The sequence below is a fragment of the Lepidochelys olivacea genome (assembly GCF_965140295.1).
Source record: "Lepidochelys olivacea isolate rLepOli2 genome assembly, chromosome: 2".
Lineage (NCBI taxonomy): Eukaryota > Metazoa > Chordata > Testudines > Cheloniidae > Lepidochelys > Lepidochelys olivacea.
The window spans coordinates 85,447,456-85,474,558 of NC_140412.1; the positions used below are offsets into that span (position 1 = coordinate 85,447,456).

Here is a 27,103-nt window from a genome sequence, read left to right on the forward strand (position 1 = left end):
ATTAGAACAAATACCCTCCGGAGGAGAACGGAAGTGACGTCACCCCCGTGAGACGGCGCTCCTTGCCACTGGCAGAGTCTCCCCCCTCGCCTGACGTAAGACGCTCGGCTGCGCGCATTGGGCAGGAGGCCGAGAGACGCCGGTGGCGGGTGGATTTGAAATTGGGACGGGAGGAAGAAAAAGTTGCGGCGGCCGCAACGACAACAGTGAGTGGGTGGCTCCGGCGCGTGCGGCCCCGGCCAACGGGTGGGAGGGAGCCTTTAGGGATGGCGGGGCGGTCTGGCCGGGGCCTCTCGCTCAAGTTCTCTCCCGCTCTGCAGGCGTCGTTGCTGGTAGCGGGCAGAGTCCCTAGGGGCGGCCCGGTTCCTCAGGACTAGGGTTGCCAACCCTCCAGGATTGGCCTGGAGTCTCCTGGAATTGGCATCGAACTGCTGGTGACTATTGAAAGCAAGCCAGGAGACTTAAGTGGGTATTTTAAGACAACAGCATTGCGTCGCGTTGGGGGGACCTCCAGAATAGCTTCAGTCAGAGTTGGTAACCCTACTCAGGACTGCTCTGCCTGTGAGAGAAGGAGGTGGGGGCGTGTGTCACGTGGAGCCCCTGCCCCGCCTGCCAGGGGCACGGACAGGCCTTACTGCCAACTAGCTAGTCCGAAGGCACCACTGTACTCCTCCCACCTCCCCCCATACACACGCACACACCCCAGTAGGGCAGGCCTGCCCTGCACTAGCTATGCAGGCCTTGTGGGGCTGGGGAGGGTATTGTGGGTAAAACCAACAGGTGCCTGGGTTGGCCTGGATTTTGCAGCTGTCTCCGTCCAAAGCGCACGGGCTGCAGCAAAGAGATCGCCCAGGGGAAAGGGTTAATCTCAGTGCGATATATTAAAGTGGGGTGCACGTCCTCCACTGAGCCAAAAGGCTGGTGTGTACATTGTCTCTTTGGCGATAGCGGACTTGGTAATTTCTGGAAGTGTCCAATGACAGGGTCTGGATATTGCAAGGGAATGCTCTTTGAGGGGGGCTTGAAGGTTGGGGTGCACCTAATGTTAAAGTAAGGATAGGATTACTAGAGTCCTGAGAAGAGTGCCTGAGTTGTTGAAAGGCTGGTGTTGCAGTGGAGCTGATGTCTATCTATAATCTCATCCCCTCACAAACCCACCCCAGGGAACTTCTACATGCTTCCTAAGATGCATCTGCCTGGGTTTCCTGCTTGTATATCATATGTGGGTGTGGTATTCCTTCTGAAGCAATATCGGGACTCCTAGAACCTGTCTTTAAACCATACAAAGGGCAAGTTTCCTCCAAGATTCAATGGACTTTCTCCAGGAACTTTGCAACTTTAACAGTTTCCCTCAGAACACTATATTTACCACCATGGATGTCACCTCCCTATACACCAACATCCCTCACCATGATGGCATTTCTGCCTGCCTCAAATATCTAAAAGACAGATGGCAAAACACACACATCCATCCCATCGCAAAACTCATCCATTTCATTCTCCATAACAACATTACATTCGATGACACACACTTTGTCCAAACCATGGGAACAGACAGTGGCTCCCCAATATGTCACCCTCTTCATGGGCCACCTCAAGGAAGAATTTCTGGAAAAATGCATCATGAAATCAATAGTATACCTGAGATGCATCAATGATGTTTTCATCATCTAGACAGACAACCTAAATTCCCTCATAGATTTCCACCGCAACTTCAACAGCCACTTCCCATACATCACTCTCTCTCTACTACACTCACATATCAGCATCAACTTGCTGGACATCATGGTTATCTCCATCAATGGAACCCTACAGATAACTATATATAAAAAATCCATGGATCACCAGATTTAACTTCACAGATCCAGTATCTACCCCAGACGTGTCAAAAAATCTTGTATCTACACCTAAGCAAGAATATGCTTGGTGGGGGGTGGGGAACTGGGATACACACCTTGACCCACTTAAAATCTCCTTCACCAAACAAAGACACTGCACCAGAGAAGTAGATCACATCATGGAATGGGCCACCCAAATAGCCTGAGAGAACCTGCTTCAATTCAGAAATAATAACCCCACTGACCACACATGCCTAGTTGTCACCTAGCACCCCATACTGGAACCTCTATGAAACATCATCAAACAGCTATAACCCATACTTGATGGGGACCACATCCTGAATGATTTCTTTCTGGAACTCCCTTTTCTGGTCTTCAAACACTCCCCCCAACCTTGCCATGCTCATGAGAAGCAACCTCCCTACAGACTAGGACCTACCAAGTCAAAGCAACCCAGACCCTGCCAGAATAACAGATAAAAAACTTGCAGACATAACTCCCCTACTACAATGATCAATCACCATTCTCACCCATAACATATCTTTCAAGATCCATATGTCCTACAAAAAGAAAAGGAGTAGTTTTCGAATGCATCTGATGAAGTGAGCTGTAGCTCACGAAAGCTTATGCTCAAATAAATGTGTTAGTCTCTAAGGTGCCACAAGTACTCCTTTTCTTTTTGCGAATACAGACTAACACGGCTGCTACTCTGAAATATGTCCTACAGATGCCTATCACAATATGTGGTGTACTTCATCCAGTGCATCAAATGCCCCAACAACAACAATGTGGGTGAAACTAGGCAATCACTACACTCTCAAATTAACTCTCTCAGAAAAATAAGAGAAAAATACCCTATCACCCATAGGTGAACACTTTTCACAAAGCAGTCAATCCATATCTGATCTCTCCAATCTATTCCTCTTTATATTCTGCTCTGACGCTCAGATTAATTTTCCCTGACCTGAAGAAGAGCTCTGAGTAGATCAAAAACTTTTCTCTTTCACCAGCGGAAGTTGGTCTAATAAAAGATATTACCTCACCCACCTTGTCTCTCTAATATCCTGGAGCTAACACTGCATATAACACTGGTGAAATAGTTCCTTTAAATGTTTTAATGCTGTTATTAGTGGCCTTCAGAGTTAGAGCATCACTAAGGTGAATCGGGCAGGTCATCCCTTTCATAAAGCTTTTGTTTCAGTCTCTATCTGGAGTTCTCAGACAGTATACATTTGGGAGGCTTACTTACTATTTCTTTTATTATACAAAACTTCAATTTCTTCGGGAATGATAGGGCCATCAGATAATTGCTGGTCCAAGATACCAACCCACCCTAGTTCAATCCAGCCTCTGCACATATTGGCTGTGATGTTACAAGAAGGATGATGTTCCTTGACACTGTGACTTTCCTCTAATACCAACATAATTTGCCTTGTAGTTTAATCACAATGCGGCGCAGCTCGAGTACCACTGGTAGCAGTAGTCGACAATCCATGATGCCTCTGAGAGTACAGGATACCAACAAGATGGGTCTTCAGACACCACAGGCGTAAGTGTCACTGATCAAGTCATTCAGAGTGGATTTTCACAAAGTTAATTGTTAATCCCATTGGGTTAAGCATGTCTAAGTCTCTGTAGGGTCAGATCCATAAACAACAAGTTGTGTGATGGTGTTAACTTTAATGCCATAATTTATGTGTGCATGCAAATATGGTCAATGTATGATACTTTGGGAGCTAAAACTTTAATTTCCTGGCTTTCAAGTGACTAAAATGTCATATTTTAACTTTTGTTGTTGTTGTTGCATTATCAAGTACAGAACATCTGGCAGCAGTGGTTTTATACAAGTGGCAGTCTCCAAACAATATATTTAATTGGTCAGCAGCACCAAGAAGCTGTAATTCTAAAATGCTTAGTCTAGCTCAGGGTGGATGAAAATTGGTGCTTTTTTAAAAAAAAAAATCTGATTTTTTTAAAATTTAAGTACAGGTTTATTTTTTAAAAATCAATTTAAAATTATCAATCTGTGCTAATGCCTTTATTTATTATACTCTATTACAATCATTTAAATTAAATGCAAAAAATAATTCTAAGCAATATGTGTTTGTTGCCAGTTTTTAAAGAATGTTCCACCAGTTCTGTGGTTTGTCACTGGGTAAGTACCCGGAACCAGTGCTTGTTGAAGTAGCAGTTGCCTTTTCTGCAGGTGCACTGTAGAGAGAATGTTTTCTTCATTTCAGTTTATTCAACTAGTTCAGCATTAAGAAACCAGATGGGCACTGAACCCAGAAAGCTTGTCTTCCTTTCCCAATCTAAAAATAAAAGCTTGGCGTGAGAGGATCTCTATTAGTTCTAAAATCTTGCAGGACACAGTGACCAGAAACAATCAATTCAATTCATTAACTACAGATAATACTTCCTTTTTTAATAAGTCAGTTTTAAACGCAAATCATGTTAATATTCTTTTATGGTTTTTTTTCTTGTATACCCAGCATATTTAAAGTGGTTTTATTTAATAAAAAAGTGAATGCCGGTTTTGTGCATTTTAAACTGAATTTGAATTTACACCCAAGTAGACCTTCACACATATTGCAAGTACAAAGTTCATCTAATAAATATCATTCACCATTTCTAACATAATAAAAAATGTCAAATTTAAGAATCTGAGTAAATGTACCTAAAGCTATATAATTGCATAAATAAATGTATATAGGCATTTTGTATCCTCCTGGTAACAAAAAGCAGCAGCATATTTATTCTAAAGGTTATATTTAGTTGTAAATCAGTATGTTTTCATGGTTACCAATCAATGAAAATCAGCCTTTCTTTAGGACAGTAATTAAAAAGTACAAATGCAAAACACAATTAAAATCGATGATTTAAACTGAGGTTTGCTGTTTTAAATCATGATTAAATCGGTGACACAAATCCATACACCCTGGTCTAACTTGCCTTCTGCTATGAATATGTGCTGTAGTTTTCTTAAGTGAGCATAAAGGTGAACTTATTGTAATATCAGTAACTTACACAAACCTTTTTTTTAAGGCAAGACAGAACAACCTTTGGGAAGCTGAGTATGAGTAAACCTGCATCTGGTACCTCAGAAAGAAAAGTCAGCTTCTTTGGTAAAAGGTATTGATGACAGGGCTCTGTGCAGTAAATTTAAAAAGCTGTTCAATTACTTTTTAAAGATTTCTGCAATTTATGTTTTCCCTAGAAAGATTTCGGTGGGGGAAGAATGGATTTGGGGCACTTTGGAGCAGGAGCAGCTTCATAGCTCTATCTCTCCTCACAAGGGTTGAGCAATACAGAGATCATGCACCTGTGCAGATCACTGACCTCCCCTCAGAAGCCACAGCAAGGGGAGAGGCAATGGGAAAAGTCTTTAGTGGGCTGTACTGCTCTGCTCCCACATGAATTTTTTTCTCAGTTAGACCTGAGTTGGGGATAATAAGGTAGAGCAGGGGTTGGCAACCTTTTAGAAGTGGTGTGCCAAGTCTTAATTTATTCACTTTAATTTAAGGTTTCGCGTGCCAATAATACATTTTAACGTTTTTTAGAAGGTCTCTCTCTATAAGTCTATATATTATATAACTATAAACTATTGTCGTATGTAAACAAGGTTTTCAAAATGTTTAAGAAGCTTCATTTAAAATTAAATGTAAAATGCTGATCTTACACCACTGGCCCGCTCAGCCCCCTGCCGGCCTGGGGTTCCGTTCACCTAGGCCGGCAACAGGCTGAGTAGGGCCTGCGGCCAGGACCCCAGACCAGCAGTAGGCTGAGTGGCTCAGCCCGCAGCCAGTCTGGGGTACCGTCCGCCGGCTCCTGCCAGCCAAGATCCCGGCTGCCAGCCCCGCTCAGCCCACTGCCGGTCTGGGGTCCCGGAACTGTCCACATAGAGTAGGTGCGTGGCAGACAGCAGAGTGCCATTAAAAATTGCTCGTGTGCCGTCTTTGGCACGCATGCCATAGGTTGCCGACCCCTGAGCTAGAGGATGGGGACCACCAAAAACTTCCGTGATAGGATGAAGGTAAGGAAGATGAGAATTTATATTTTAAATCTAAGGATAAGGTTTATATCTGTTTGTTTTGGCTATTAGTCCAATTAACTGTTGTTATTCAACTAGTATTAAAACTAAGGCTTTGTCTAAATGGAGACATTGACTAGCATAGATAATGCAGAATAACTTATTCTGCAATAACTATTTCAGAATAACTCCGTGTGGATAACCTGTTCCAGAATACAAATGACATAGCAGAGTAATTATTCTTTAATAAAAGTGATTAAGTGAATAAAAGTAAATAAGCTTAAGAACACTACGGTTATGGTCTACAGGTATCTAAACTTTTTGTTTCTAGAACTAGTGGTCCTGGAGGTTCACGTAACAGTCAGTATGGTGTGTTTGGTACAGAAAAGATCAAGGATCCCAGGCCACTTCATGACAAGGCATTCATCCAGCAGTGTATCCGACAGCTCTGTGAGGTATTTTGCTATTTTCTTTAAATGTTTGGTTTAAATCATAAATGGGGTTAATCAAAATCTACCTTTTTTCTTTGCCTCAAACCTAGCTTTTGTCTAGAATCTACCTACATACACTAGTAATATGCATGTGTCTTTTCTCAGTTTCTTGTAGAGAATGGTTATGCCCATAATGTCTCCATGAAATCACTCCAATCTCCATCTGTTAAGGACTTCCTAAAGATCTTCACTTTTATCTATGGCTTCCTGTGCCCTTACGAGCTTCCCGATTCTAAGTTTGAAGAGGAAATCCCCAGAATCTTTAAAGAGCTTGGGTATGCATCAGGAATTCATTCTTGTCAATTTCTTAATGTAAAAGGGCATGGTAAAACTTAAAATTGTGTAGTTTAAACTCCCTCCCCAGTATTGTTGTTGGTCCTGTTTGTTTTGTTTAGGAGGTGGCTTGTTGAATGTAGAGGGTTTTTTGGGGTGCGTTTCACTCAAGCTGAACAATTAGCTGTTGTAATAGTAATCTTAGGTGTTGCTTGGAAATAGTAGTAGGTCCAACATTTTCAAAAAATCTTAAATGTTGGTAGTCTCCAAATTTCCAACTTCATGAGGAAGTGTGAATTGCATTTAACTCATCCTGTGAGGTGCCTTGTGCTGGTAGCAAGGTGATGATTACCCTCAGTTCATATTGATATCTTTGAGTCAAGCATGCTCACCATGTCAAATACGCGAGGTCTTTGGTTTCTGTTATCTAGTGGAAATTTTGAAAAGAAGGGTGCTCTCTAATGGCCTTTCTTTGTGATACTGAGAAACTGACTATTTAACTAGAGACCAGGTAACCAGAATACAATCCTGGGTAGCTGTCAAAACATGGTAATGATTCTTGTAATGAAAAGACTGTTTGAGAAACTTGTCTCCAGAGCTGGAAGATGGATTTAAATAATTCATTTTTTTAAAAAACTGAATCTGGGTGTTTAAAGAACATTTGCATTTAAAACACTTTGGCACACTTTACCAGCAAAACATTTTTAGCTCATTGCCCTATAAATCTAAACTAATTTTGCATACTGCAATCCAAAATCAGAAGAAAAGGTTCACTTTTCCACACATTGAATTTCAGAAGATTTCCAAACTGTGTCTGTAGTTAGCAATGCAACATCCAGGTGTTATATATTTATGAACTTTCTCAGTAACTTGCATGTCAAATTTGGTCAGATTCCAGATGTTGTTTTATTTAGCTCCCAGCACTGTAAGTTCAACCTAGGATCTGAAAACTATGCTATTTCTGCCTCATAATATGATCTTAAGTTCACAACCACTTTTGAAAGCCAGTCTTGCATTTAGAGAGCCCCAGAAGTGAGAATTTCATTTAGTGGGGACTTGGGTGCTCTTCCTCTGTTTCTCTTGGCCAGTTGGTTAGGAGTGGATGGGCTTCAGACCTGCCTGCACCATTACCACATCCCACAGTGAGGGAAAAGATAGGTCAGTACTTCACATGTTGGAATTCTTTTTTCCTTTCTCACCTCATCACCCTCCCTTCCAGGCCTCTCTGTCTCCTTTCCTAGCACCTATTTAAATAGCTCCCTCTCCTGCCTTCTAGCACTGATGTGCATGTCTCTCTCCTCAAAATAGCCTAAAAAGGAGAAAGGGGAGAATCATTCCAAGTGGGGAGATGTCAGGTGGGGAGGCAGAGCAGCAGAGGAGAGTCAAGATCAAGAGTTGCCCCCAGCACCAGACTAAAAAGAGGGAAAAAGGGAGGGATGTGTCTTGCAATCTGGTGAGCAAATGGGAGTTGTGGGAATAGTCTGAAGACATCACTTCTGGCTCCAGCACTACCCTTGTCTATGCAACAAACCGCCACCTCCTCACTCCAAGAAGACATTAAACTCCTGTCATCACCAGCTGAAATATTCTGCTTTTGGAACTTAGCTGTTGTTTTTTTTTTTTTTTATGCATGATGTAAAATAGAATCTATTTTGCTCTTCTGTAGCTTCTCTGTAGAAGCACATCCTTGCTTTTATTGGTAAGGTTCGCCTCAAGGTGTATGTAAGAATGTCATTTTGTGTAGTCAGGGTATTTTTACCAGAACAAAACTTTTATTTGAAAAATGCTCTGATTCTTTTTCATTGTAGGTATCCCTTTGCATTGTCAAAAAGCTCTATATACACAGTGGGGGCTCCACACACCTGGCCTCAGATTGTAGCAGCTTTGGTTTGGCTAATCGATTGTGTCAAGGTACTATCTGACTTCACTGAGTAGAATAAATTTGTTTTCATGTATGGAGTGTTGTTGTAGGGTAGAATGTTAGAGGTATCTTAAGTGACTTTTGAAGTAGCCTAAACACTACAATAAGAAAGCAAAAAAAAAAAATTGCCAGATGACATTGTTAGTGATGATGTAACATAGGAGCTAGACTTTAGCCTTATTTTTATAATGCTATATCATATGACTTGATTTTAATTTTATATTTACACTTCTTGTTAAGCTAACTTGTGATGTTGATTAATACCTACACTAAAACAAGGTACCTACATGTAAGTAAAAATGAAATATATGAACACTTAAAAAAATCTAGACTCAGTTCAAAGGGGGAATGTAAGATAGGGCTTGAAAAATCCACTTGCTTCTGAGAAACTTCCCTTTTGCTCCTGTTGACCTTGGCCATCTACTTCAGTTTATTAAATTTAAACTGTAAGGGTGGGATTTTCAATATGCAGGACACCTGTCCCACAATGGGATGTGTATGCCTGTGTCTTGAGCACTCTTGAAAAGCCAACCCTAAAACTTCCAGTATTTATGGCTGCAAAGATACATTTGGCTTACATTCAGAAGGTTAAATGATACAATTTTGTTATATGGAGTCTCCAGACAGTTCTTTTGCCTCTCTTGCGAGACTTAGCTTGGCAACATAACAGCAGAATTAAACTAACAAAACTTGGTATTTTCACTGCTGCTATTTAGAAACCACCTCCAAAAAAAGGAGATACTGGTCCAGTGATGCTAATTCTGCATCCATGGACTTTTTCTTAAAATTAATGTGATACTGTAATCCAGCAACTGGTAGAGGTCTTCACAGACTGCATTCTCTGGAGTACTATTAACTTCATATGCCATTAATTCCCCTTCTAGTTGTATTCTGCCATGAGGGAAAACACACCCTTTGATGAAGGACAGACCTGGGAAGGAGAAACAGAAGATGGAATTGTACATCATAAGGTACCAAAATAATTTACCAGTGACTATAGTAACTGATCATCTAGAGCAGTGGTCCCCACAATTTTCAGGGTCGTGTCTCCCCTACCCGCTACCCCCTCGAGCCAAGGCTGGCATGGCTGTGGTTCCGGGGGGGGGGGGGCAACAGGGGTAAAAGAGGCTGAGGCTGGAGGCAGGTCTGGGGCCAGGAACAGGACTGAGGCTGGGGGCAGGAGTGAGGACTGGGGCCGGGTGCAGAGGTGCAGCTGGACTACGGTTGAGGGTCGAGGCTTGGGATGGGGCTGGAAGCCGGGATCCTGGCTGGGGGCAGGGCCAGAGCAGAGTTAGAGTAGAGCTGGATGGGGTGGTGCTCCCTCTCTTCTCCCCTGGCCCCACTATGCCCCCTTGAATGTTTTTCCACCCCTAAGGGGGCACGCCCCACAGTTTGGGGACCTCTGACCTAGATTCTGAAGTATACTGTCATAAGACAATGTGTATAACTTAAGCTAGTTTAATTCGGCTTTCAGTTTTCTTGGTCAGTCTTACATCTTTAATGCTATTTTTCACAAAATCATAAATACAATGTAAATTAGCTTAAGAAAGTAACAGTTTGTACTAGTGTCTCCTTATTTTTTTAAAATTGTAAGATTGTACTATGTTATGTCTGCAGCATAAGCTTTATTGTATTTTCTCGATTATTGGCTGGACTGTTTACCTCAACCCAAATTAATTTTTAAAATAAAATAAATTTCTTAGGAAAGGCACTCATCCTCCTTTTGTCTGGGCACTGGTAAATTACAGCTAAAACTACTTCCCTGAATGTGGATTAACACCAGATTAATAGTCTAAGTGTTCCACTTCAGGATAGAAACTGTTTGTTAAATTTAAAATAGGAATCCTTTGTTTTTATGATTCTGTCACACAGTGCTTCTGCTCCTCAGGAGGGGTGGGGAGGAGAGAAGAGAGGATTGTCATCCTGCTTTTCATTTTCCTCTCTTGGCAAAGTCCAAAAGATTTCCTCTATTTGGAACTTGATTCTTTTCTTATTAAATTGCAATACTGTTATGAACAGTAACTCCATTTAAAAAAGGTAGGGTTTCTTTCTTATGGGGGTGACGTTTCACAGGATTGTGCGGCACCTCACTACCATCTGCCCTTAGCATGAAGTAGTCTTGTCTGTGCCTTATGTAGATCGGTTCCCTGACTCCATCATCCTTTGGCAACACAAGCACTGCCTTCCAGGCCTCCCTAGGCCTCAATTTCTTTGCATAGGTTAGCAATAGGCACATGCCAACCCCCAAGTCTTTCAAGCATCCCTCTGGAGTGTCCAGCCCCTATTCCACTGAACACTCACAGAACTCTGAGATTCACTGCTCCCAAGGGAATAGTACACACCATTTTACTAGTTTTAATCCAGGATTACCTGCCTTCCCACTTAACCCACAGCACTCAGATATATGTATAGGAAAAACCAGAATAAGTTTGTTCTCTGATCATAAAGATTCAAATGGTAGTAAGAATATTGGAAATATGGTTACACACAAAACAAAATCATAACAGACTTTCTAGACCTAAACCTAATTCACTCTTTCTGCTGTGGGAGAGCTTACCCTAAGTCCTTTTTAAGAATTTTCAGCCAGGATGGCTGAGATCTCCCTTTTATAAAATCAAGCCCACTGGCAGCTTGACTTCACAGATTAAAAGATGCCAGGGTGTGTGTCTGCATCCCCAAATATACCAGACCAAACCTTTGATTTTTTTTCACCTGAAAACAGGGTTCCTTATCCACCCTGCTTCTCCATTCCCTTCCACTCCCCACAACTGTCCATCCCCATTAGGGTTGCCAACCCTTCAGAGTTGTCCTCGAGACTTCAGGAATTAAAGATTAATCTTTAATTAAAGATTGTCATGTGATGAAACCTCCCGGAATACATCCAATCAAAATTGGCAACCCTAATCCTCATTTACCTCTTCCTGTTAATTCTCTTCTAAAGTCTCCATAAGTTCTTCATTAGCATTTGAATCAGTATGCTAATAGACTTCTATTGTGAGATACTGGATACTGAATGGTCCACCAGGGAGATAAGTGTCTCCCATCTTCTATCTGGAGAAGTTTGTCTCCAGGTACTGTATCCTTAGTGATCTGCCTTTAACTACCAGACCTATACAACATAATTTTCAGCATATATTCATAATTCCTCACATATTTCCTGTATGTACATCTGTCAATGATTATGATGACAGTGGACTGGCTTTCATTAGAGACCTTACATGAAATTCTTTTGGTGAACCCAGGGGATCCCTTTATCCCGGGCCCTCTGCCAGTTGGCATCAAGAGGTCCTTTAGTCACAAATGTTGCCAGTTCAGATCTTCATTTTTACATTAAAACTGAGTAAAACTATTTCTAGCTGCTAGCCCTACAACCTAACCCCAGATCTAAAAACCAAGCTTCATTCTTTCCTCCTCTTATCATCAGTAATAAAAGTTCTGCCCTGAGTTAAAGCTATGCAGTACTTTTCAGTGGGGTTGCACAGTTTGACAGAGGGCATAATTGGACCTATAGAATTGTTATGAGCAGTGATGTACAAGCAAGAAAGAACCTTGGATGAATTTTGGATCCTGGGGTGAGGTTGCAGGGCTGGCAGTTGCAATGGAAAAAACTGTTTAAAATATAAAACCTCTGTAAACTGAACAAATATGAGCTGGAGTTAACGTACAAACAAAAGACACACAATACCACTTTCAGTTGCTCTTGAGAGAACTGCAGTTTAAAATTGCTAACCGATTACAATCTTTGGGGATTCCTGGATTACATGGACACCCTGCCCAACAATACAGGCTACATCATCTGTCAGGGGACTATATCAGATCATCCCTCATACATCTTATTTTTAAAACAAACAAAACCACCAAAAAATAGACTTTTTTGTCCGCACTTACCTCTGCAAATACCACATCAGCTTCCTCCCTTCTCCTTTGCATCTAAATTCAATTGAATACACAATCTATTCTTTCTGTCTTTAATTCCCTTAAATCCAGTTCTACTGCACCATTTAAATGTCTTATCAAGGTCACCAAAGACCTCATAGCCACACCAAAAAGCTGCTTGCCTAGACTCCTCTTTTGTTAATGTGGTTGATTACTCCTCCCACTTGGATTCACTCTTATATGGTTTTTCTCTTCATGCTTTGCTCTCCATGCTCACTTCTTGTTTTTTCCCAAATTTCTTGAGCATTTTGGTTGATGACTATTACTCCTTCTCCTCTCCCTCTTCAGCTCAAACTGAACTCATCCTTTTGCCTCTAATCTTTCCTCTTCCCCATTATGTACCATTGAATCCTCATCCATTCTGCCTCATTTACTGTACACCTTGCTGGTTTCTCTCTTTGCTCTCCTCCAGGCCATGCAGAATGCTGCTTCAAAAAAATTTCCCCTCATGCCTCTGATGTACCATATAAGTCCCTATTTAAATCCTTTCATTTGCTATCTGAAAGTCAAGTTTTTGGACCTTGCCTTCAAACCTCTGAACTCTGCTCTGGCTTACATCACTTTATTTTCATCCTGTTCTTGTTTTCACTCCATTGCCTCTCTTTTTGTATTCTTCTGCATTCTCATCTTTGTACCTTCTTTTTTATACTTAGGAAAGAAACTATTCTATGTACCATATAGTTATGCTATCTTCATTCAAACTATTTAAAAATATCCTAACAAAAACATATTAAAACAAACAGTTCTAAGAGTTAATGGTCATCTGATCAGTTGGTGTATAGTAAGTATGAACTGTATTCTGTTTTTTAATTTAGAATGTAAATCCCTTGGGCCAGACCCCATCTGTCTGTATTGTAAAGAGTTGAGCACATGGACAGTGCTTAGTAAATAAACTGATAACAGATCTTTTTGATTAAAATGTTCAGTTTAATTCCACTTGCGGGATGGAACTGGATATCCAGATGCTTAGAAGCTTTTGGCTTTCCTTTATGCAAGTTTTTTAAATTGTATTTTCAGCTCTTTATGGACTACACTGTAAAGTGCTATGAGCACTTCATGAAGGGTGGAGACACTTTTGAGGAGTTTGATGCAGAAGTGCAGTCAAAGCTAAGTAAGTTGTGTGTGTGTGTGTCGGGGGGGGAAGGAGTTAGTCTATATTTGGCCATAAATTGTTTCAATTAAAAGTGAAATTCTTCTCTGTAAAGTGCCTAGTTGTAACTAAAAGGTTGATTCCATATTTCTCTCTTGTTTGCAAATTAGATATGAAAATAAAAGGATGGATTTTTTCCCCCCTCCAAACTGCCAACCATGCAAACTCAGCCTGGGCTCTGAGAGTCAGATGAGGTTGTCTTCATCTTATGTATCATCCCCAGTAATACAGGCTGGTCACCCTATGCCCTCAGCAATACTCGTGCAATCCTGTGTTATCAGTGGTGTTGTATGGGTGTAAGTTATTGGAATGCATTATGCAATGCTGTTGATGCACAGATGAAATAGCATTTGCTGCTCATTCTTACCTCTGGCTCAGCAGGGCTGACAAATAAAAGGCAATACAAAGTTCCTTTTCTCACTAAAAGATGCAGATGTGACTGAATACATATAGACAGCAGATCAGATGAGTAAGAAGGTTCCACTTCTGCAGTCTCTTTTCAGGGCCTGTATGGTTCCACACTGTATTGCAGAGCTTCTCAAACTGACCTGTGAAGTACTTGCTGATGGTCTGCAGAGTGTTGGCAAGTTGTATGGTGCAGCTCCCTGTTTTCACCTGCTTCTACAGGCATCCAACAGAGAGCCTGTCGAAACTGCTGAAAACAAGGAGACAATCTCACTCAGTCCCTCAGTGGCTGCTGTTTACATAGGAGCCACACTCAGACTAGAACCACCAATAGGACTGGAGTTGCCTGCTAATGGAGCCATTAGTAGGAGAGGAGACATGAGTTATCAGTGAGAGGGGAAAGTTCAAAAGGAAAGAGAACCAGGCAGCTGTCCAGCATGTGCAAGGAGCAAGGGAAGGGACAAATCAAATTGTTGGGAGGCACCTGGGAGGAAAAGAAGAGAATCATTGTTAGAGGAGCAGAGTGAGTAAGTGACCATTTCCCCCCACATTTATCACAGTTTTTACATAAGTAACATATTGCACAGTCACAAATGGGGCTATACTTGAGAAGTTTTGAGGGACTTGGTTCATGAGGTGAACATTCTACTACAATTATGTGTAGTAATCATTTCAAAAAGTTTGAGAATCCCTGTTTACTGGAACTCGCCACATGGTAGAGCTTCTGCATATATCTGACATAGGCAAGAACTCACTTGGATTAATTTTATATTTTTTTTTGTCTATGTTCTAGATTGTGTGATAAGAATTAAATAAAAATTATAACCTTTTGATAAGTGTGTCTATTCAAAGCCTGGGTGTCTGGTGTGCTATAATAAAAGCAACTGCATTGGTATTATGCAGTATGGATGTTGATGTTTTACGAGAGCAGTCTAACCTTTTTTTGTTTCCTTGCAGAGGATTTGTTTAATGTAGATGAATTCCAGGTGGAGGCTCTAGCAGCAGAAAATAAAAGGTTGCAAGAAGAGATTGCAAGACTAGAAAAAGAAAGGGAAAGTGAGCCGGTTAGTAAATATACCCAAATAAGTGAAGGGGAGCTGTTTTTTAACTTGATTTATATTGATATTCCGGGTCCCCGCTCACATTCCTTGGAAATAATATTTCCATAGCAAAGCATTGATAACACAACAGTAAGACGGGCAAACTGATGTGGCTATTTCATGCTAGAATAAAATGTAAATATTCCTTCAGATGTTCCAAGTGACTCACGCTGGCCCTGGATATCATTTGCTCTATATCTATGCAATATAAAACATTTTATTGGGAAGGCTTGAGTCACAGTTAGGTATTGTGTAGATACTTTCAAATAATGGAGGACTTTGCAATGTTCACAGTTTAGCCAATGTAATTCTAAGCACTGTTTATCCAACAGGATTTCTCTCCAAGGACTTAATATCTAGAGGGTTTTGGGGGGAGAAGAGTATGGGACAAGTGGCAGCAACTTATCAAAATGTTTGTTTTGTAAGAAAGCATTGCGTATTTGAAAAGTCAGTTTAAGTATTTTAAATATATATAATATACTGAAATATAAATTGGCTCAGTAGCTAGGAAACTGGGAAACTGAGACTACAGTAACTCCTCACTTAATGTTGTATCAGAGGGATAGCCATGTTAGTCTGGATCTGTAAAAGCGGCAAAGAGTCCTGTGGCACCTTATAGACTAACAGACATATTGGAGCATAAGCTTTTGTGGGTGAATACCCACTTTGTTGGATGCATGTAGTGGAAATTTTCAGAGGCAGGTATAAATATGCAAGCAAGAATCAGGCTAGGGATAACGAAGTTAGTTCAATCAGGGAGGATGAGGACCAGATCAGCCACACCATCACCGGTTCATTCACCTGCACGTCCGCCAACGTAATCTACGCCATCACGTGCCAGCCTTGCCCCTCTGCTATGTACATTGGCCAAACTGGGCAGTCCCTACGTAAAAGGATAAATAGACACAAATCAGAGATTAGGAATGGCAATGTACAAAAACCTGTAGCAGAACGTTTCAATCTCCCTGGACACACAATAGCAGATTTAAAGGTAGCCATCCTGCAGCAAAAAAACTTCAGGACCAGACTTCAAAAAGAAACTGCTGAGCTTCAGTTCATTTGCAAATTTGACACAATCAGCTCAGGATTAAACAAAGACTGTCAATGGCTAGCCAACTACAAAAGCAGTTTCTCCTCCCTTGGTGTTCACACATCAACTGCTAGAAGAGGGCTTCATCCTCCCTGATTGAGCTAACCTCGTTATCCCTAGCCTGATTCTTGCTTGCATATTTATACCTGCCTCTGGAAATTTCCATGACATGCATCTGACGAAGTGAGTATTCACTCACGAAAGCTTATGCTCCCATACGTCTGTTAGTCTATAAGGTGCCAGAGGACTCTTTGCCACTTTAACGTTGTAATTATGTTCCTGAAAAATGCTACTTTAAGTGAAACAATGTTAAGCGAATCCAATTTCCCCATAAGAATTATTGTAAATAGGTTCCAGGGAAATTTTTTTCGCCAGACAAAAGACTATATTTTATATTTTTTTATATATATATACACACAATATAAGTTTTTTAAACAATTTAATACAGAACACAGCAATGATGATTGTGAAGCTTGATTGAGGTGGTGGAGTCAAAGGGTGGAAGAGGAATATTTCCCAGGGAACACCTTACTGCTAAATGATGAACTAGCACTAGGCTGAGCCCTCAAGGGTTAACACGTTGTTAATGTAGCCTCATGCTCTACAAGGCAGCACAAATGGAGGGAGGGGTGACAGCATGGCAGACAGAGACACACACCATGTATGAGAGAGAGAGACGTGTATTGCCCCTTTAAGTATGCTGACTCCACTCTAAGTACATTGCCTTTTTAAGTAGATCAGCAAGTTGAGACAGCAGCTGCTGCCAGCAAGCTCCCTGACCCCTGTCCTGCCATGTCCCGCTCCTTTACCCCCTGACATTAGCACACCCCCTCACCTCCCCGCACAGCAAGCAGTAGGCTCCTGGGAGCAGCTCCAAGGCAGAGGGCAGGAGCAGCACATGGCAGTGGGGGGAGGGACAGTTGAACTGCCTGGCAATTGATAGCCTGCTGGGTGGCTGCTACACTGGGAATTTAGGGGGGTTGCCGATCCACCCTGGTTCCAAGCCCCTGTCCCCACCCCCTCCACCCCACCCCCCCGCGGCTAGCTCCAACGGGCTACTCTTTCTGCACACAGTGGACAAAGCAGGTGGCTGCCAAACAACGTTATAAGGGAGCATTGCGCAACTTTAAATGAGCATGTTCCCTAATTGATCAGCAAGGTAATAAGGAAACAACATTAACCGGGAGGACTTTAAGTGAGGAGTTTCTGTACTTCTCCTGTTCAAAATGTGCTTGTTTTACTGTTGTCCCCTCTCCCCTGTTTCCACCATCTGTTGTCTTGTCATAACCCTAAATTGCAAGTTCTCTGAGGTGGAACTAGCTTATTGCTTGTTGTTCAGTGCCTAGCACTACTGGGCCCTTATCCTTGATACAGGCTTTTAAGTGTTGTTGTGATACAAACAAAAGTATCAGAGGCTTTTGGATTGAAATGTTTGAGGTTAATAAAGCTGTTGGGAATGCCTAAGGCTTTGGGCAAGTCAACTGCTAAAAAGAGGGAGCGAGTATAAAGGAAAACTTCATCAGCCTAACAAAGCTTCTTGTCGTCACGGCACAGTCCTGCATAGAAAGTAAAAATGATTTTATTTCTACAAATTCTCTAAGTGAGAGGTTGGTGTTTTTTTTTCCCCCCCTTCTCCTCCCCACAAAAGGATCGTTTAGTGTCATTGAAAAAACTGAAATCTTCTTTGCAAGCAGATGTTCAGAAATATCAGGCTTACATGGTTAATCTGGAGTCTCATGCAACCATCCTTGACCAGAAAGTGAAAGGAATTAATGGGGAACTTGAAACAGCAGGTGAGGAAGAAGCACTGTTCACAAATGGTCGACCATGCTAAAAACAACTTAGTTCAGCTTTATGAGTGTGAAATATTTATTGTGCATATCATGATCCTACAGAGAAACTTTCCTATATAGATTCCTAACAAAACAGATTTTATTAGATTTGTAGCCACTCTATAGGCTCTGAAGAGGGTGTGGTGAGGAAATGGCAAGTGAGTGATTATTTCCCAGACCAATGTATGCATCACTTTTAAAAAATGCATAGGCTGATACTTAAGAACCTATTAGTTGATCCTGATTTTTTTATTTATTTATTTTAACATCTAGAACACAGGTTCTCAAATTGGCGGTCATGAAGTTATTACACGCTTTTAATTTATAAGGATAGCTGCACTCAGAGGTTTGTTGTGTGAAAGGAGACACCAGTACAAAAAGCTTGAGAACACTGGTCTAGAGCTAGGTTTACTTCAAAACTGAGTGAAAGCATCCTTATGTTGTTTGTAAAGCATTTGGGGATCCTTCTTATACAAAAATATCCTTCTAAATGTAAGATTCTATTATTAATTTTAGTGTATATTTAGTGATTTCCTTTCCATATTAATATTTAATTGGCAAAACATCTGATTCTAACTTGTTTTAACTAGAAATTGCCCAAACTTCTGAAACAATCACCTTTTCTTTTGCTAAAAGTTATAGTATTGCTGAATTAGGTCACATTAGAGATGTTAGCTCCAGGGCTCAGAAAGATACATCAGGTATTAAATTAGGAAACTTTTAAGAAAGCAAAGTATGAACTAATATGGAGTAGTTATAATGCTTACACAGCCATTAACTAGTCTGAGTTTCTAATAGATCTAAAAAAACATTTTGTAAATTCAGAAATGGAAGTTGAAGCGATGAAGCAGGAGAATGCACGCCTCCAGCACATCTTTGATAACCAGAAGTACTCAGTTGCAGACATTGAGAGAATAAATCATGAAAGGGATGAACTGCAGCAAACCATCAACAAGCTGACCAAGGAACTGGAGGCAGAAGAACACCAATTATGGAATGAAGAGATGAAATATGCTAAAGGAAAAGAGGCGGTATGTGAAAGCACTACTATCTGAGAGAGGCAATTGTCAGTTTGCATCCTTAAAACTTAATTCAAGATTAGTCAAAAACTGAAATTTAAGACACTACTGCCAATTAGTTTCCTAAATTAATTTAACAATAGCAGTAATGTGTCTTATCATTTTTAATCTGTTAAAAGTGTCTGTATTTATTCTTATCTTGAACAAACACTTTTGTTCTTGCCCACCTCTCCTTTCAAGTGGAGTGGAAATGTCTTTGTGATGCATAATGATTTGTGCATCATCTATGGGATAGCAGGTATGCACCTAAATCACTTTTTTGGAATTAAATATCCCTAATGTAATTTATGCCATTTTAGCACTTTAATTTGCATCAATATTTCTCTGAGCTTTTAAGACCAAACTCATCCCTCAATTCCACTGAATTCAGCCCTGCTGAAAGTATGAGTTTGGCCCTTAGTATTCTAATTTAAAATGGCAGTTTTTTAAAGTTGCTGCTTGTTGGGCAAAGCACACCAAAAAAAAAAAATTCTGCTCAAACACTGTATAACTTTACATGGCACTTGCTTATAGCTGTAAAATTCAGAGCTAATGCGAAATAAAAACAAAATAGATATTGCACTGTTGCTAAGTAACACCTGGGGATCAGGAAACAGGCCAATTTTGAAACTCTCTAGGTAAGTAATCATTAAAATAACTTGCTAGGCCATACAATTGTGTATGTGCAGTGTCCATAACTCTTGCTCCCTACATTAGAAGCATTGCAGTTATGACAGATGTTTGCCTTTTTTTGGAGCCTTACAAACTACTCATAAGTATCCATCTCCTAGCTTTGAGAGTCAGTACCCAAGTGAAAACTGGAGAGTAGTTATACTTCATGATGAGAAAATACAATAAGTCAAATAAGGAAACTGTTCAATCTCACTTGTATACATTATGAAACTTCTGAGAGCCAATCTACAAGACTCGCAGTGGTTAAACCAAAAACGCTAATTGGTAAGTTAACAAAACCTAGAACTCTTGCATTTCCAAGAAGTGTGTGTGCTCGTGGAGCAATTGGGCACTCTTTTACTCATAGTAAGAACAATGAGCTTGCTGCAAGGCTTTGGAGTTGGATGCATGCTTGGAATTTCTGTTAATTTTTGGCTTTTCCCTCTCCTCTCTCCCCCTGCAACCGAACAGATCGAAACACAACTGGCAGAGTATCACAAGCTGGCTCGAAAGCTGAAACTAATCCCAATAAGTGCAGAGAATTCTAAAGGCCATGACTTTGAGATTAAATTTAATCCTGAAGCAGGACCAAACTGTCTAGTCAAATACAGAACTCATATTCATGTAAGTGGACACCATTGTGTTTAAAAGACTGATAATTTTATTGCTGCTTCGCTCCTAGGAACAGAGTTAGTACTTCATTTATAAGCAACTTTGTTAGGAAGTTTTAAACTACCCTTTATGTAAAGTCAGTACAGTGCTTTGAGATGTACTGACGGGAATGGCAAAAGGAAATAAATGGTAAAGTATAGATGGTCTAAGTAAAAAAAAAAAAAAAAAAAAAAAAGTATAAGGGGTGGTGGGAGTGGTAAGTCATTTTGGGAGGGAGGGGAGAAACTGACATCACTTTCAGGGTGTTTTTTTTTCTTTTTGTCTCTCACACCACCCCAAGTCATCTTTTTTGCTTATAAAGTGGCTTGGTTGAAAGCTTGAGTCTTGCTGAAGAGGTTCCAGATGCCCATCCTTTGAAGTTTTAAATTGTGGTGGGGCTTTTCTCTGAGCAATAATGGTTTTGTTCAATTCTAAATTATTGTAAATTCTGGAGGTTTCTGGGACAATTTCCTTATTGCAACACGCACCGCTTCTTAAATGGCTATTTCTTTTGTATGTGCATTTCAGGCTCCCCTTATGGAGCTCATAAATAGGACAGAAGAAGAAATTAGAAAAGCTACCCACAAGAAAATGGGTTTAGAGGATACATTGGAACAGGTGAGCTACACATGCTTATGGTGTCTCGATATTAAGCTTTGCTAGACCATTACTAACACTTGACCACTTACATATTATAAAAACATTTTATTTTTATTTTTTTTTATTCTGGTAGTGCCCAAAGGCCTTTGCCAGGGTCAGTCCATCCCCCACCCCATATTGTACTAGGCACAGTACGAAACAAAGGTACCTATGGTCCATGCCTCAAAGATGCAAAAGTGATTAACAGAAGAGAAAGTTGGGTGGTCAAGGGTAACAAAAATAAGATGCAGTCACATAAGTTTGCAGAAATATTGGAAAGCTTTTTCTTTTTAGACAAACAAATAAGTAAAATGAGCTTTCTCAGACTTCTGCGCAACCTAGCCATCACTAACTGACTGATATCTTGTAGGTTTCAGAGTAGAACTGGGCCTAGCAGGTACCTGAAGATGGATTAGTTTGGGGAAGGTATTCCATGTTTAGAGGTTGTTGATTAATATTATAGCCAATTGATTTTGACTATATTTGCAGTTGGATATTAAAAATGCTCAAGAACCCAAATAACAAAGCTCAGCCAATTTGTCTATATACAAAACAGTGTGCTACAATACAAAAGGAAGACATACATACACCTCCTGAGAACAACTCTTTTTTTTTTCTCTCAGCATGATTATCACACAATAGGTGTGCTTCAAAGATACAGCCCCAAGACCACTTACATTTATATCATGGCTGTTTACCAGTTAAAAAGTACTTTACTTTATACATCACCTAAGATCCAACTCACCAGTTCCTTAACTTCTTGTCCTATACCTTTCCTTATCTTTGTTTTGGATACTATATTCCAAGACAGTTGCCTGTGAAAGTACCTCTATTGGGACCTAGAACAAATGTATCTTGACTTTGACAGGCTTCCTATTTTCTAATGAGTTTCTGAACTCAGCTTTGCAAAGTGCTATGGGATACTTGACATGGGTGAACAGAATTGTGGAAAGAATAGTATAATACATTCAGTTACTATAACTTCCCAACACATATATATATATAATGTATATGAATACTGAAGGCATAATATCCATTAATGTGGTGTATACTACACATAATATATATGTATTAGCTAACAGGAGCAGCATTTTAAAAAAAAAGTGTAGACCTGTCTGGAGGAGGAGCCAACAAATGAGCATTCAAAACTGGTACTGCATCAGATAGAAGAATTGTTCTTGAAATTTCTGATGAAATAACATGCTGCTAAGTTTGCTGCCACTTTAAGAAGCACTTTTAATAGGACACCTATTACAAAATTCTCTTGTTCAGGAAATGTTTTGTACACAGAAAATATGGCTTGTCAAAGTTTATATTAGTTTTCTAATAGTTATTCATATTAAGAATATTAAGACCTGTTTTTGAAGTAGCTTATTTTCACCTCTTCCCCCAACCTCCATCCCCACTTAATCAGAGGTAATACTGAAGGCAAAGGGTACAATTCTCTCTGTATACATAGTTTGTGTCACTAACAATTATTCCTTACACTGGTACATAATAGGAGTTGATCTAAGTATTCATCTTTGGGAGTTGAAATAAGAATCATGGGGGGATGTGGCTTCTATGTATATATTTTCTGTGAAGGTGGAAAGTACTCAAAATTGCAGGTTGGAATTTTTGAAGGACTACTGCTGGACTTTTTTAACCAACTGTGTACTTTCAGGTGAACACAATGGTATTAGAAAAGAAAAGCAGTGTTAAAATGCTTAAGGAAGAGGCCCAAAAGCTGGATGACCTTTACCACCAGAAGCTTAAGGTAGGCACTATTTATAAACTGAGACAAATTCAATGGGGGATTTGGATAGTGAGAATCGAAAGTTGTGTTCTGACTGGCCATTTGAGTCTTATTGGTGCTGTCACAGTCATAAACAAACTGATACATAATTGAGACTTCAGCGCTGAAGAAAGTCTTGATCTAACATCCAGTAGAACATGTTTGGTAACAAAAAAGAGCCCTCCTGTTGACTGAGTGGTCCCCTTAACATCCCCATTACTGCTTTGGCACCTGTCATCTTGTATAGCAACCCCTTCTCTTATGTTTGTTCTTGCCCTGAGAACTATATTTCTGAGAAAGAGTGATGCACAGGAAAAAATGCTACTTCAAAATAAGCTAGTGTTAATGTTAGAGGTGTAGGTTTGAAAGAGTTAGTGGAGCTGTAAACCACAAAAAGGGTCTGCATTACTTGGCTACTGATGCACTAATTAGGAGTTGAAGGCAGCTGACCATCACACTCTTGCCTCACAACACACCTAAACTCAGCTATTGATACTATGCTATTAGAGTAAGCCCTGGTCTACACTGGGGTGGGGGGGAATCGATCTAAGTTAAGCAACTTCAGCTACGTGAATAACGTAGCTGAAGTCGACTTACTTAGATCGACTTACCGTGGTGTCTTCACCACGTTGAGTCGACTGCTGCCGCTCCCCCATCAACTCTGCCTGCACCTCTCGCGGCGGTGAAGTACAGGAGTCGATGGGAGAGCGCTCAGGGGTCAATTTATTGTGCCAGATAAATCGACCCCTGATGGATCGATCGCTGCCCGCCAATCCGGCAGGTAGTGTAGACATACCCCCAGGCAACAAAATATTTAACAGCTGTGATATTGGTAATAATACTTATTCATATAACTTTCAAAACACTATACAAACATTAGAAAGACTATCAACAATTTTTGAGCAGAAGTATGACTTATCTGCTATTATGAGTAACATTTAAGTTTACTAGAACTGAAAGCTCTGGAGTGCGGGAATTCTTTTTGTTGGTTTTGTGCATTTGATAGCACTATGTGTATTGCCAACTTCACTCTTTCCCTGCATATAGTCAGTCTTTCGCCTGTTTTGTTTGAGCCTTTCACAGAGGAACAGGGGAAAGAAAAACTTAAAAATGGATATTCTTGTAAAATCACAAAAATGTGCAGGAGTAATCAGGATCCCAGAGTACTCCCACTGTGAGAGAGGTGAATACTACTGCCTATCTTAATTCTTCAAATAACTTGGGGGGGAGGGCGGGCTGGCTGTTAGACTTGGAAGGGAAGGCTGGAGCAACCCAAGCGTTGAAGGGTGGAGTGGGAGTTGTACTCCAGAGTAGTACAAAGGGACCCCCTTGAACTCTCTCATTTGGTTTCCAAATAAGCTGCAGCATGGCATTACAAGTGTGTTGATTTACTAATTCTAATATGAGTATTGGTTGGAAATTGAGAGAGAACAATTTTGTCTCTTAAAAATAAAAAATAGAAATACTAACTTTCCTGTTACCATTACAGGAAGCAGAAGAGAGAGAGAGAAAATGTGCAACTGAGCTGGAATTATTGGAGAAGCATAAACACTTGCTTGAGAGTGGAATCAATGAAGGCTTCAGTGAAGCTATGAACGAGTTGCATGATGTTCAGCGGCAGTAAGTCCAACAACAGCTAGCGATTGGTTTTTGAGATATATTGCACAGGTCATTCAGTGTTAAGTTTTAACATGTCTAGCATTATATGATGATATTTTTATAGTTCCTTAAGTGAGTAAGTACCCATTTCAGTTATTTTTCATGAGACTCAATATCATTACCCTTCTTCTGCAAGCTTAGAGCTATAAAATATTTTCCCTCCACAGTAAATGTGCTTTGCCAGGATATTTAACCAGTTTGCCCCATAGTTGTGTTCAGTTGTCTTCCAGTGTACCTTCATATGATGTATTTGGTTATAGTGAGAGTGTAAATCCATCAGAGTTCAGTAAAGACATACTTGAGTGCAGTAATTCATCCAGAAAAATCCAGGAAAGCTGTATTTTGATCCTGATAGACAGGATTTTCTCTGTTGTTCTTCTTTTCCTTGTGATCCTTTACTTTTTATTGACCAGCATAAAAATTATCCTTGTTTTTCAAAGTTAAGTTTAAGAAAACAAGTCTGATCTAATTCAAATAAATTATCCCATAAAAAGTTGTATTACTCTGAACCATCAGCCAGAGTAAAGTGATTCTGTTTCCACTGTTGTTCAACTTGTATAATTAAGGAAAGGGCTTTTTATTCTTTAGATACCAGGTTGTTATGCAGATGACAACAGAAGAGAGTAGGAAAGTGGGTGATAATTTGAACCGACTGTTGGAAGTGATTGCTACTCATGTAGTATCAGTAGAGGTAAGTCAAACTTGTTGCTGTCTAAAATGAAATCCTTCTGAACGTGGGACTTTCCGAAGGATAACTGCATCTGTATTAAAGAGTTTGCTCCTTTGAATAAAATACCAATCATAGCATCTATAGTCCTGTTAAAAAGAGCTTGGAGCTTCTGATAATAAAGTTGATGAGTTTAATCCTTTGTTCAGTAGAAGTCAGGAATGGCAGCTGAAATTTAGTAGTCCTTCCTTGTCCATTTTAATCTTCCTCCCTCCTCCTCCTGCGTCTCCCTCAAGAATAGAATGACTTAAAATATTTCACATTTAGAAGTTGAGATTACTCAAAACACATGCAGCTCGCAAATCCCAAATACTTAAGAAGAAACCATCGTTCAACATTATTAGAGAAAGCAATAGTTTAACTAGTTTGCTGAAACTCTCTTTCAGAAATACCTGGGTGAGCAGAATGTAAAGGTTGATAGAGACTTTGAAGAATTCATGTCAGAAGATTTATTGGCAAACTTAAGAGAGATCCTAGACAACTATAAAAAGAAGGCTGATGCAGTGTAATTCTCAAAAAGGATGAAGAAGATAAAAATTTTGAATTTGCAGAGCTCTAGAGGCATCCGTCCTTCAATGTAGGCATCACCTGTCAGAGATTTCCTTGTTAGCTGAATTGCTGTTATGTTTCATAGACTCTTTTACAAATGTACATAGCTTCCTTTTAGTTTTTAGTATGTGCATCATTCTATAAAACAAATTAAGAGGTTAATCAAATTATTTGCAAATAAAGTAATGGATTTGTTTTTACTTTCTTTGTTATCCATTTATGCAACTATGGCAAGACACAACCCAGAGAACAAATTTAATTTTAATCCCTCTGTAACTAGTAGGAGGTGTTCACGTTACTTGTGCTCCTCCAAGAAATATTTAATGGGTTTAAGATACAGCGCTACCATTCTGAAAAATGACTTGGAATGGATTTATAGATGGGACATCAAGTCCCACTGCTAAAAGGGACATTGCCAACTTGAAAATCTGCCATCTGAAAACTTTGTATTGACTAATGTTGCAATAAACCTATAAGATTACTAATAACTGAGATGAAAGGGGTTTTTTTCCCATTTTTGTGTTTACTGTGCATTTGACAGTATATAGCAAATTTAACTGTTTCTATTGATGGTGCACATCCTTCCCCACGCCCTGCAAAAGACAGTGTTTTGGTTTTTTAACCAGTGGCAGCAGCAGCACCAAAAGAGAACAGGCAGTAGACAGGGGAGGAGGACTGTGCTTGAGCATGTTTGGTATTGCTCACAGACCTGCTGACACTCAGAGGAAACCACCTGGCAAAGGCTTAACTGTACTTTACAAGCAACTCTTGTCTCAGACCTGACAAACTGATTACACCAGTACCCCTCTTTCATGGTATTTATTCATAAAGGGTAGCATATAAGGTCTTTACTGAAAGCCTGTAATTTATCAATACTCATAATCATTGTGAAATGTGTGCACAGGTAATAATTAAGGAATAATGTAATTATATTGAAAATTATGCCTGATGGTCTTGAATTGGAAATTAGTCACTAGGGAATCATCTGTCTCAGTGATGGCCTGTTCAATCAGGAAAGAGTTGTCATCGCACCCTGGTTAGCTGGTGATATAATGCCAGGCTCAATAATCTACCGTGGCCCCATCTCTTAACAGTCAAAACCATCAAAGTCCATTGCAAACATTCAAAACCATATGGAGATAAAAAGGGAACGTTATTCACAGAAATGGCGATCTCCGGTCTGTTATAAAGACAAAAGACTGATTCAGTATGTCACAGGGTGGAGAAAGACACTCTGCATCCATTCACTGAGGAGACATCTTGTTGAGTGGAGGTATTTCATAAAAGACTGATTCCTGGAAAACCAGC

At 40.0% G+C, this 27,103-nt stretch overlaps 1 protein-coding gene across 3 annotated transcripts; it reads left to right on the forward strand.

Annotated features, from left to right (window-relative positions):
* On the forward strand, positions 1–26,283 carry NDC80 (NDC80 kinetochore complex component). 3 transcript variants are annotated; one of them, XM_084618735.1, is made up of 17 exons: positions 1–95; positions 3,277–3,387; positions 4,884–4,970; positions 6,200–6,323; positions 6,465–6,634; positions 8,441–8,543; positions 9,438–9,524; positions 13,507–13,600; positions 15,002–15,108; positions 17,883–18,027; positions 18,892–19,097; positions 20,268–20,420; positions 20,976–21,065; positions 22,750–22,842; positions 24,350–24,480; positions 25,108–25,210; positions 25,633–26,283. In XM_084618735.1, the coding sequence occupies exons 2-17, from the start codon at positions 3,287–3,289 to the stop codon at positions 25,753–25,755; spliced, it is 1,917 nt and encodes a 638-aa protein (XP_084474861.1). In that variant the 5' UTR covers positions 1–95; positions 3,277–3,286; the 3' UTR covers positions 25,756–26,283. The 3 variants fall into 3 exon arrangements, with proteins under 3 accessions (XP_084474861.1, XP_084474859.1, XP_084474860.1); XM_084618733.1 differs by having other exon boundaries at positions 69–206; XM_084618734.1 differs by lacking the exon at positions 1–95 and adding an exon at positions 291–465.
* The last annotated feature ends 820 nt before the right edge of the window (positions 26,284–27,103 follow it).